This window comes from Kryptolebias marmoratus, linkage group LG14 (assembly GCF_001649575.2).
Source record: "Kryptolebias marmoratus isolate JLee-2015 linkage group LG14, ASM164957v2, whole genome shotgun sequence".
In the NCBI taxonomy this organism is placed as follows: domain Eukaryota; kingdom Metazoa; phylum Chordata; class Actinopteri; order Cyprinodontiformes; family Rivulidae; genus Kryptolebias; species Kryptolebias marmoratus.
In genome coordinates this window covers 23,121,020-23,134,043 of record NC_051443.1, presented here as the reverse complement: position 1 = coordinate 23,134,043, position 13,024 = coordinate 23,121,020, and the positions used below count along the sequence as shown (strand labels likewise).

General features: G+C 35.4%; 1 protein-coding gene across 1 annotated transcript in view; it reads right to left on the bottom strand.

Moving 5' to 3' along the window:
- The window catches only part of si:ch211-127i16.2 (probable flavin-containing monoamine oxidase A), a 58,498-nt gene that overhangs the window by 19,089 nt on the left and 26,385 nt on the right, over positions 1 to 13,024 (bottom strand). The window contains exon 9 of the mRNA XM_017425485.3: positions 2,784 to 2,942. Coding sequence (XP_017280974.1) covers positions 2,784 to 2,942 — 159 coding nt within the window. The remainder of the gene's footprint in view (positions 1 to 2,783; positions 2,943 to 13,024) is intronic.

Sequence of the window (13,024 nt, the reverse complement as noted above, 5' to 3'; positions counted from 1 at the left end):
TGTATTGAGACCAGCTGTGAGGGAAGCTGGTCTCATTCTTCCGGGTTCTCGTCAGAAGTCAAAATATAAACAGTCTATGATCACATATAACAACCCTGAGCTGTCCATAAATGTGCCTGCCTCTTAATATGATGCTCAGGCCTGCCCAATTCCAATTCTTCCAGAAATGACTAAAAATGTCTTATGCAACGGGGCTGACTGATCAGTCAGTCAACCTCTAAATCAAATGTCTTTGGGTGTCTTTTATGATCCTTTTGAAAAAAAAAGAGCACTTTTAGGACTACATTTTTATTTGCCACTTTCTTGCTTTCCTCAAGGCTTTTTTGGCAAAAGAAAAAAAAAAAATTTTAAACATTTTCACCTCAGATAATATGAGTTATGTTGCAGTGCTGCTATATTTTGTACTCTGAAACCAAAAATGTACTTGTAAGATACATAAAGGCAGCAAGAATTCTGAATAGTTTAGCTGTTGCTGCAAACACAGCAGCTGATCCCTAAGGATTACAAAGAAAAAAAAAATCACCAACTAATATGTAAACAGATGTCACAAAATCATCAAAATGATATTTTCATATTTAAATTGGCATGCCTAGCTGTGCTCATCATGCACACTTTGGATCTTAAGCCGAAAATCTCTAAAATCAACTATTTAAGATTTATTAGAAGGAAAGACTTGTTAAAAAATACCTCAGGTTTACCAAGTTTTAACTGAAACGTGTCTAACATTGTTCATTTAACTCTACCTGTGCAAATTACAACAGTCAGCAACCTAAACCTCCGACTGAGCACACAAGATTCTAAAATTATAAAAAATTATATATAATATTATATATAATATTATATAATATAACAGCTGCAATATAGTGAAATAGCACACACTGCGTGTAATTGTAACCTTTATGTCCACTCACATCACATGCTACCACATTTTCTCTGTGCTTGGAAGTGAAGCAGCAAGTGGAGGTTAATTATTTAAAACTTTGAGCAGTGTGGCCCGACAGGGTGACAGCTACTTCAGCTCCGGAGCTTTGTAGCAAGTCAAGTAAAACGAGTCAAATGCCAAAAAAACACTACATAAGAGACAATACTGGATTTTGTTTCTTTGTCTTTGTACAAATTAAAAGCACAATGACAAGCTAAAAATGTCAGCACAAAAGCAGAAGAATGTAGGAATGTCTGTAAGCTTTGTGTGCAGAAAGTGTACAAGGTATCAAAGGTTTACAGCTGTAAATGCTGGCAGAGGATAATAAATGCAAACATAATCCACGGGAACATGTGTAAAAAGATTTTAAGCCTGTAATCATCCAACACAATAGCCGCTGAAGAAAATAATTCACACAAATAAATAAATAAAATTACATTTCACTTAATACTTTGATAAACCAGTTACGCAATTATCTTTTTCATAAATATAATAGCCATTAAAATCACATGGCTAAAATCCTAATTATTTCTCAATTTTCATAACTTTCTCTTTTTCACTTTATAACCAGAGCAGACATAAATCCACTCTCTATTTTTTATTAATTAATTAAGACTTAATGGACTAAAAGTACCTGGTCTCTGTTGCACTTGAAAACAAAAAAAACTTATCCAATGGTTTTGATTTAAAAATCCTATATTTCCTGTATTTTACGGACTAATAGTTACTATGTACCAGAAACGGCCTCCTCCTCAATCCAAGATGCAATTTTCTTAATGCTGCACTCAAGGAACATTGTTATTTCAACAATGCACATTATGCAGCCGTTGTCTCCACATGTAATAAAAGCCAAGCTTAACCTTTAACATGCATACAAATCAAATAAATCACTCTGTGATGCTAAGGTATTCTGGGTTTTTTTTACCCTATGGGAAAACTACGGCATGATTAATGATAAAATAATTTTTGGTGTAATATTTAAGCCTTACAAACCATCCAATATCCAATTGACTGTACATAAATTTGCTCATTTTAACATTAATAAGCATTTTAATTTTATTGAACGGAAATCAAACAAATTTCTCAACCTCTATACAAGAAAACTGACATGTTTAAAATAAAAATATACAATAAAAATATCTGTCTTGTGTAATAAACTAATTTTCTATTAACTTTTTTGTTTATTGAGGTTATCATAAAATCTCCTACAGTTAACATTTAAACAAAACGACGACATCCAATCAGAAACTTCCACATAGACTCCTTGACTAATTAGATTAAGATGGTGGCTGAACCAGGAAAGTAAGGCCAGAACAGGAGGATATTTCCTGCGGGCTAGCTCCAGTACAAGTTTTAATGTTCCTCACTCTTCCATGTAAACGAATGGGACATTGCCCTTGGTAAAAGAAGAAAAAATTACATCTCATATAATTTGTTTTAAGCATCGACTCTTATTGATTCTCACAGTTCTTATCTTGATGCTGTATGTTAAAATAGTATTTTTTCTAATATGTTTAGCTGTAAGAGGTTATTTCATGCTTAAAAGATAGCTCATGTGACACCATGACTGAGTGCAGGGAAGTAGGGAGGACTTAAAGCCTAACATTCCTAATGCACAGACTCTGGTTACAAAAATATAACATGGCAGCTCCCGTAAAATGATTCCTGGGAAAGGGGGACACTTGGTCTATAATATAAACAGTCTATGGGTTTATTACATTCAGAATATTCATTTTATTAGATTCTACATTATGAATTATATCCTAAAAAGAAAAGTTCTAGTTTCACAAGTTAAAAACAAAAAAAACAAAGCTAAAAATATTCCCATGGATTCGCTGGTTCAATGCATGTACTGACATACCTCTTTGGGACTCCAATGAGAAGCCTGCTGGCCAGCAATGAAGCCCACCAGAGCTGGATTACCGTATGGGCTGGTGGCGTCAAAGGTAACACAGAACGGACTGTTGCTGGAAGATCCTGTCACTATTTCCCCAGAGAAGCCCTTTTCTTTCCAAAACGCCTGCAGACAAATGGAGACACTCAATCTTCATCTTTGAACACCAAACCCATAAAGAAATCACTTGTACACACTTAGATTAGTGAAATGGTATGAATGTTTGTAGCAGTAAAAAAAACAATGCAGCAGGAATAAAGCAGACTATTACATTTTTTTTAAATCAGAAATCCAGCAGTACTACTACTATGAGTACTTTTGTCTACAGAGAACTGGATTGAACTGCAGAGCTAAACTGAACCTTTTCATCACACATCTGAAAGCATAAAATATGTCACTCGTGGCCCTGTTACCTGGATAATGACGCCAGCACTGAGTTCACCTTTTGTCTTTGTGGTCAGTGAAGCAAAGATCAAAAACGGTGCAGAATCTTCCCTTTCTGTCTTGTGTTTTTTTATTTATGTATTTATTTCTGTCTATAATGAGCAGCCTGATTCTAGTTTGTGAACAAATGACAAACACTGAATTCTAAAGTGTTGGTGTGGTGTGAGTCAAGCACGTTGGCTAAAAAAAGACAAGACAACATTTATTTTTGGTTCGTCTGGGAGGGGAGATTCAAATGATTTATTCTCTATATTTGTTTAAACCACAACAAACCACCACAGATACCACCCTATCCAAAGATTTATGAGTAACATGGTTGCTCACATTGTTGTGTAAGAGAGTGCATGTAAACGATCATTACTTTATTCCAATTTCTTCACACTGGATGACAATCTCACTGTGCTCCCTACAACCTACAGGCTACAGGTTGTACCTATGTAGCTGTTTAGAGTCAGTATGAAGACGTATGCCCACAATTGCATCATGCCCTGAGCCTCACCCTTGCATGACTTTTGAACCACATCTGAATGCAGCTTTGCGCTTGATCACATCCTCCCAGCACAGCACAGTCACCACAAGTATCACATTTGAACAAGGTTGATTCCATGACCTTGTAACAATGCTTTATAAATTTGAGACATTTCAGGCCTCCCACCATTAGTTTCAGCCTTTTTGCTGAGAAGAAAACAGCATTCAGAAGTATGAGAAGATCTTTGCGAAGGAGTTTCAATGTAAAACTTCAATCACATCCACTCTTCTTCCTTCCTCTCCAGCATGCCTGATTATGATGAGAACAAGTGTTTCACGCTTTGTATCCGAAAGACAAATGAAGGACTGCTAATCGTGATGAAGTATTTATTGGTGCCTGGAGAGCATGGATTGGTTATTGCAGCTGTGTGGCAAGAGCCTGGTGAGAACATAATGCTGAGCCGAGGTAGTTTGTAATATGTGCAGCTGAAACGTCAACATGAATGTTGCAATGACATGCTGCCAGTGTGGTGTGGATCTAAGGGAGGCCCTTTCTGCTTCAGATTCTCAACTACAAACAGGTTCAAGCTCGACGTCATGGATATGTTGCCACAGCTGCCATCACACTCCACCATGCTCCATTTAGGATCCACATACACTACCACCTTGATGACAATTAAACCCAACACAACCTCGCTATTGTCGTTTTGTGCTTGTTAAAAATCTGTAGACCTATCACACATAATGGGAAGCCCACTGCAATCTTAACATGCCACTGAAGACTTCACCAAGACTATGCAAAGAACATCTGTGAATACGACCAGGTAGATTTTTACATTATTACTTGGTTGTCATCAAGAGTATAGCGTGGCCTAACCATTTTGTGTACAATTATTGTTGTAAAACTACAATAAAAAATATAAATAGTAAACCTTTTCCCCCTTTTTTTTTCCATTTTCTGCACTCAAATTAGCACTTAAAAAACTGAGTGAACACATTTAGTTTGGTTCTTTTGATCATTTTAACTCTAGTAAATGTGCTGGTTGAACATTCAAGGCTGTGTTCAGTGCATTTGATCATAAATGAATACATGTACAAAGCAATATTTTCTTATTTTGTTGATCCTGACCATTAATAAAATCAAAGCCCAGCTCAAGTTTTCATCTGTATACTTGCATATTTAAACAGAACAAAAAAATATTTTCAAACTTCAGTTTTTATTCTAGGAGTACCACTGAGAGCATTTCTGAATAACAACCAAATATATGCAGTTGGATGAACCTGGTGCTGAACAGCAGTATGATGGAGATACAAGGCTTGAATTGTAAAAAGGCAAGACGGCCGGAGAAGAAAACGGTTGAGGCTGATCCGGATGAGTGACATCCCTCTGAGCTGTTGGGGAGTGCAAGGGTGTCAACCTGCCAACTTAATTAGTCACTGAGTTTGTCAGAAGGAATTACATCTTTCATAAGACCAACAAATGTTAGATAAATGTCTCATAAAAAATTAAAAATTTGGCTCTCTTGCATACGCTACGTGTAGCCTGCTGGCATCTTCATGTTATAGTAAGTGCCTTAAATGTACCAAAAACAAAGGCTTTGGGGCTCTACAAACTGTTTTGAGTCTGCATCAAATAACACTTACAGCGAATTCCATTATTAAAGCATTTACATTTTATAGCAGGGTGAATTATATAAGCAACATCTGTATTCTTGCAAACTTTGCATGCTGGCACAATGACATCAAACTTGATATTCATGCATTTAGCTGTCAATTATATTTCAACATTTTGCTTGAATGCCATTTGTTCTGTTAGGTTTTAATTTTCATAATCCCAAACAGAAATTTACACAAACTTGTAGAATTCAATGATACATTCCATTTGTATTTTGCTCATTTTGACATAATGGACAAAACTCTAGACCCACTGGTTTTTTGTTTAAACCATGAAATAGGGTGTCAGTCCTAAAAAATAAACATATATATTATTGCTAACGGCAATAATCCAAATAAGGCCCATGTAATATCTTTCTTTTTGGATTCAGTGTCTTTTACAACCATAGCTGGATCTTGCTTGAGAAGGATAAAGGGATATAACAAGCCACATCTGGGATTTCTATAGGCTTCAGAGATTGATATGATGCAATAAGCATATTCTCTTGCAAAAACTTGGTTGGACTAACCTAATCTTCACATATTACTTTGAATGTGCCACAGGTCTGAACTGCCTTAGGCTCATTAATACACTGTTGCAATTTGTCCTAATTTAGAATATGATCTGCTGCTCAGAGAAATGCAGCAGGAAGTGTGATCAAATAAACAAATATCAGTGCTGTCCTAATGTTCATAATTCATAGTTTTACTTATGAGAAAAAAAAATGTTTTAAAGTAACCATGCTTCTTGTTGTTGTGGAATAAAATTCTAATAGTTGTCAAAATATGCAACATTTCTATGTTTTTGATTTCAAGTTTTTGCATATGTGTATCATCTATAATAAAAAAGCCACTAAATACTCATCATTCACTTTCAAAAACCTACCTCTGAGTTGTGCCGAGATATTCTCAACTAACTGGAAGAAATTCTGTATCCAATCAAAACTGATATGGAATATTTGCTGTTTTCTAACACAATTTTTATGAAAACCCTGATGAATTCAAGTAACAGTGACCCCCCAAAAACAATTAGTTATTGAGGTAGAAACTGTATTAAAAGCATTAAAAGATAAATCAAAAACACTAGCAAAATTCAATAAATCAACTTTTCAGTAGGTTTAGAAACAAACTAAAATATGTTTAGCTTTAGATTATCACTTCTGGTTGCATGTTTTACACAGGCACAGCATACACACCATATACCTTTTAGGGAAATGTGCTAATATGTTTGGTTTTTTTAAGTATGACAATAATACTTAAAATTCTTTGATTTTAAGGAAGGTTATAGCTCTTCTTCCAGGAAGTCCTGGTCAAAATGGTGGTTCAGGTAGACTAGATGCTGTGGAAATGAGACATATACAGTTATATCAGAGGTGGGGGCTTCTTTTAGCGTTTAAACCGTTGGTGTCCCATCCTGGTCTTGGAGGGCCACTATCCTGCAGGTTTTAGATGTTCCCTTGCTTCGACACACCTGATTTGAAGGACTGAGCATGTTTCTGAAGAAACTGAAGACCTGCTGAAGAGAAGAAGGGAAAAAACTAAAACATGCAAGATAGTGACCCTCCAGGACTAGGATTGGACACCACTGGTTTAAACAATGTTATTTCTCTCTGGCTGTGTCAGGCAGAAAACGGTAAAAAAAAAAAACTTTGGGTGATATCACACTACAGTATTTAGAAGCACAAGACATCTACAAGTTTATAAAAATTGAAATACAAGTCTATTGCGTGAGATTGCAAGGTTCAAGAGGAAGCACAGAATATTCACAGGTTTGTAGGGACTGAAATTTCTAGGCTTTTTAGTTGCCACTAGTGATAATTTGGGGTTGAGAAGACGTCTGAACTTAAAAACCCAACTAAATTTTACATAAAAGTGAAAATTAAGACGTCTAATTCTAGTTTTAGTTTTAGAGATCAAATGGATGTCTGCAATTTATTTATGTCTGCAAAAATTTGAATGTTGACCAAAGCTGGGCTGGAACTCATATGCTTCACCTAAACATTTAGACTCTTTCTTGTGCATATATTCCAATAAAGGCTGTGTACAACATGTCTGCATTAAGCCCACATCACAATGCATAAATAAAATAACATCTTCCAGACTTTGTTTCTTCATTTTATGCCATAAACAGGCACCCATAAATGCTTTTAATAAAAAAATGTAGCTACTTTTTGTGACCGGCAAATACTGTAGGAGCTAACCAACAAGTGTGCATTATGTTTCCGGCTTCTGTTTTTAGAGCCACCACTAATCATTACATCAAGACTAAAAATGATGACAGCGCTGACAAATTAGAGGCTTTCCAAGTGCTAGTTAACAAGCTTTACTGGTGATCTCACAGTAGCTATGCTCATCTTTTATATGTCGTTTCTGCAATAAGCCTATTGCCATTTCTTGTTTTTTATGTTCAGAATCAATAGTTCTTAAAATTGTGACAGTGATTTAACTGATAAGGCATAGGCTTTGCAAATAACTAAATCACTGGGGTGCATTGTCACAGGTATTTTAAGAGACAGATGCAAAACTCAGGCAGAGAATTTCTCCATGGACTTGCATGGGACAAGATGGTTCTTTAAAGATTGTCCCCAAAGGGGGATAATCCAAGTCAAGAATGCAGACTCAACTGTTCATGCTGAAAATTCAAAATTCTCAGGCCTGCACAAGCATGTGACAAGAGCATTTCAGTTAACTGCTCAGCAGTGTTCTCCTCAAGAGTGGTCTGTTGCCATCTCTTATCAAAGTATCTCAGTGATTTCTTCTGGTGATGGCATTTAACACAAGAGTAGTTCTTAACCACTCTAAAATGTTTCTGCCAAGGAGTCGGGAAGGAAGACGGCAGTTTAGAGAACCAAACTCACTCCTGCTAACATCAGTAGGGATTACTGGTGGATCTTGATGTTCTTTTTAATGGAGCTGCATATATTCCGAGCACCTTCCTCTCAAGTTTTTTTTTTTTTAAACCTGCAAGGCTGTTTGCAAATACCTCATTAAAAAGAATCAATAAAATGAATGAAATTTATATTGACCACTATTTCAAAATGCCATGACTGACTGAGGTGTTTGGTTGCCACTTCAAATGGTTTAATGAGTTTTATTACTAGTGTTCGTTAAAAAAAAAAACAGAGAGAGAAAGATAGTTTGGAAAAATACAGATTTTTTTTTTTAAATCTCACACAGCTGTTTTACAAATGTAAAACATATTAATTAAAATCTAAAGCATTAAATTAGAAATTGTAGGTCTAACTGGACTGTATAAAATTATATATTTGAAGTGATCTTTAGGTTAATTTTGGTAATTCAATATTGAGGAGATACAATGTATTATCATGAGTTTGCACACACAAAAACATGGCATACGCCCTTTACCATGCAAAACTCTAGATGTGTCAAAAATAAAAAAAAACAGTGCAAAAGTGGACAACCCCATGACAGCCACGTTTCTACATCCATTGATCCATTAAGGACACTTAGAGGATTTGCAAGGAAACTGTTAATGATGTGAGAACAATTACTGGACACACCCGAGGGGTATACCACGAAGCTTCGCCAGCTATGTTGAATTTAAAGTCAGAGTCAGAGAGTTAACAGTTTCAATTACCTGTCAGAAACCCTTTCATTTATTTTTTTGTAAAAATATTCCAAGTAGGAACATTAGACTGTAGCATTTACAGTTCATCATAACTTAGTCCGATGCTGCAACATTTAAAATAAACAGATAAATAAAATATTCTGCCATCATCTTAAATCGGTCAGTGCCCATCATTTAGGTGTTGATTAAATGTAGGCATTGTATTTGTCATATTTAACCACAATCAATTTTTATTAAGAGATATATTTTCATTCAATCATCCAGTCTATTAAATATATATATTGGCTAAGTATTCTAATCTTAAGCAAAATCTTCCTCTTTGTCCAGAAATGTTTTTTTTAACCCACTTGCATGATTTTCAGCAGAAAAACTGCAAAGCAGCTTAAAACTGTAACATGACTATCAGATTCATATCAAGTTGACGTAGAAATGAGCTTTTCATATTTTGCTGGATTTGCTGAGACATCCATTAAACAGTTAATATTAGATTTAATTTATTAGTACCTCTTTACATCAGAGAATATATGACAACATATTTAATTTAATCAATGAAGTGATTTGCACATGGGACAGAGTCAGAGTTAAATAAGCATCTTGATTGTAGAGTTAAAGGTTTAACCTAAACAGCAGCAGGTGATTCAAATGAGTGATGTCCTGATTTTTACTGATTAAACTACAATTTTAGAGCATTCTAACAAGCCCCTGAGTGCCTCTGTGTTTGCAGTAGTTATGTGAATAAATACATGGTTGAAGTTTGAAATGCGTTAGCCTCAGCAGAGCACTCCCAGTAGCTAATGATTTAATGCAAATTAAATATGAATCTGCATATTTAAATGAAGGTGTGTCAAGGGAGGTGTCTTATGTACACTAGGGTCCATGTTGATTGGGATGTGCAAAAGAAATTAAGTTAAGTTAAGCTTCATACAACTGGGTTTTTTGTGGGCACATTGTTTTTTCAGTTTAAGCCTACAGTGCTTCAGTAGAAAATCTATAAGTCTTTGTACATGAGGTCCCAGGTTTTCTTTATCATTTGAAAAAAAAGCATAAATTACAATAAAACTCAGTAACTGCTAAATGTTTTTAAAATTAAAAAACAACTATTCATCTCATGTCAGGATATTTGGCTCTCATGTAAAGCTCCTAACACTCAACAACGTTTGAATGCTTTCAAGAACCAACAGCTTTTTCTCAGGTCTTGAAAACATTCAAGGACATTTTTACATTTTTATGTACAACTCAATCTTAATTCCACACATTCTTAATTACTGTCAAAGGCCAACATCTATGACTTTACACAAATTTAAAGCTGCAAATTAGATCTCATTGTTAGCTAATGTATTTAAACACCTATTGTTCACTTGGTTTGTTTATCATAAAACTGCATGTTCAAAGACTTTGAATCTTACATTTGCTAAAAGTTTTGTTATTTCTATTTTAGACATCAAAAACTAAAGTCAATGTTAATTTAAAAATGTTTTAATTAACGCTTGTTGTATAATCTTTTGTTATTCCTTGCGCCATTTAACAGTTGATAAGCATCATGGGGGAAGATAAGATTATTTTGCAACTCAGACGTTTAAGAGCTCTTTGGAGCTCCAGACCACACTCCTGCTTACATTTTTAATATGAAACGACACAACACCTGACGGCAGTAATGAGGCACCAGCTAAAATCCGTGAACTAAAAGGTAAAGATGGATCCACACAATCTGCATAGCTTTTTAAAGACTGTTTGACTTGAAACGAGGTGGGTAGCTATCGGTTAGCTATCGGTTTGGATTTGGATAGCACTAAATGCAGGTGTGAATGGCCGTAATGCACAATGGAAATGTTTTTACTCAGACCACTTTTGGCAACGTTTTGGGCTTTTCAGACTACTAAATGCTCAGACTACCAAACATGTATGAGTAAAATGGGTTCACACCACCTTCTGGACCACTTTTATCCACATTTGTTTTGTAGTCTGAATGCAGTCCATCTTAAACCAAGCAAAAAAAAAAAAAAAGGATTAAAAACAAAAACAACTGGACTTCTTTTCTGTAGTTGAACATGCTTTCCTAAACCAAGCTGTATGACTTCCTGCTGAACTGACATCACATCACACAAGCAGCAGAGTAATAACCTGGATATCTCAGGGTGAAAAAGCAAGACTGCTCAGCTACTTGCCAATTAAAGGTAATTAAAGAGCCATCCTTGGGAATATTCTGAAGATAGTGTTTTTTTGTTTGGCTGTTTAATAAACTGTTTATCATAATCTTTCTTAATAAGAATGCAAGGATGCAGCGAGGTGAGTTTCTCTGATTGTTTTGAGCTAATTGGACCCGCTGTGGTCACTGTAAGCTGTAACTTGCAACAGTCTGAGCAATGTTATGTTGCTTTATTCACCTAATTAAACACAGTGCTGATATTCTGTTCACAGTAAAGCTGTAAAAAACAACTGCAGTGGATTTTTACAGAATAAAATGTTCAGACTTTACTTTAACACAGAGCTCTGTAAAGTCACTAAGTATTGTATTCTATTTCTCCCATATTGCACCTGTTACTTGAACTTATCAAAAGACAACTCTACAAATATGTGACTCAAATGGCTTTGCTACACAGCCCACTGTGTGATGTGGCAGCGTGTGTATCTGCATACAGAGCAGGAAACTCACATCAGACAGCAAAAAAAAAAAACATTTTGGGGATTTAACTGCCAGGTGTGAATGCTTTCAATCACAAAAGGTCACTTGCAATCAAATCACCTAAGATGGCTATATAGAACCAGGAATGAGCATAAACATATCAAATTGTGGAAGTTGTTGTAATTTGATATTTGTTCCAACGATTAGAGCAGTTTGTCTGTATTCACTTAAGTTTTATTCATGAGTTTTAAATCCATTTCGCTTTAGTCTGAAGTCTCTACTACGACAGTTTTTCCACATCAGATAGTGTCATGTGTTCATTTTCATTTGTCAGTGAAGAAGAATGCACAACTCTTTACCTTTGTGCCCTTAATTTGATGTCTGTTTTAGTCATGCGAGTCCTGCCTCCTGGGCTCTAACTCATAACTGTAATTAGTAAAAGTGAGCTCCTCAATCATGCATGAAACTGCTGACTCGACGCAAACATGCAAGAAGAGGAGAAGAGTATTAAATAAAGCATATTCTCAATCGCCGAACAATTTTTAATGTGTTTATAAGAATCTAAACGCATTGTGCCAAACCACCAAGGCACAGATCTAATAAATGTTTGCATAAGCACTAATGATTCTTTGTTCATTATAGTTGACATATTTAATTTACTAACAAGGTGCATGAGCATTTTGATAATTAATTGTGTGGTTGTAAAGTGCAAAATGAAGATGAAAGGAATCACTTCCAGCACGCTCAGAGCTCCGTTGTACAGAGTGGCTCTAGAAAAGTGTGTCAAGTCACTTTTTGGTTGTCTGAAGTTGCTGCTTGGCAAAAGCCTTTATACAAACACTTTTCACTTTTCCTGTGACTAAAAACAGTTTTATATAACAGATTTAGGGAGCCAAATAATCACATTTTTGTATGATTTAGGATCAATAATTAAAACCAAATACATTTTGCAGCCCAGTGACATTATTTCAAAAGTGTGTTTGTATGTGTATTTTAGAGTTTAACTCTTACAAAAGATTCACTAAACCCTTAATAGTTTGAACCATTTTACTGTAATATATATCAATATTTGGGACCAGGGGTGGAAATTAGCACCCACCACCCGGCCAAATGCGGGTAAATATTTGAAGTGGCGGGTGAATTTGATCAACGCACACGCCACTGTGGCGGGTTGGCAATTTGAACAGAAAAGGTGTTATTTGTCCTCTTGAGATATAGGGGGCAGTAATATGCTCGAGTTGCTGCTGTTACGTCGAGCTGCGTTCCCCCATCAGATACGGTCAATGACTTACAGGTGCTGGTCATAAAATTAGAATATCATGAAAAAGTAGATTGATTTCAGTAATTCCATTTAAAAAGTGAAACTTGTATATTATATTCATACATTATATACAAACTCATATATTTCAAATGTTTATTTAGTTTAATTTT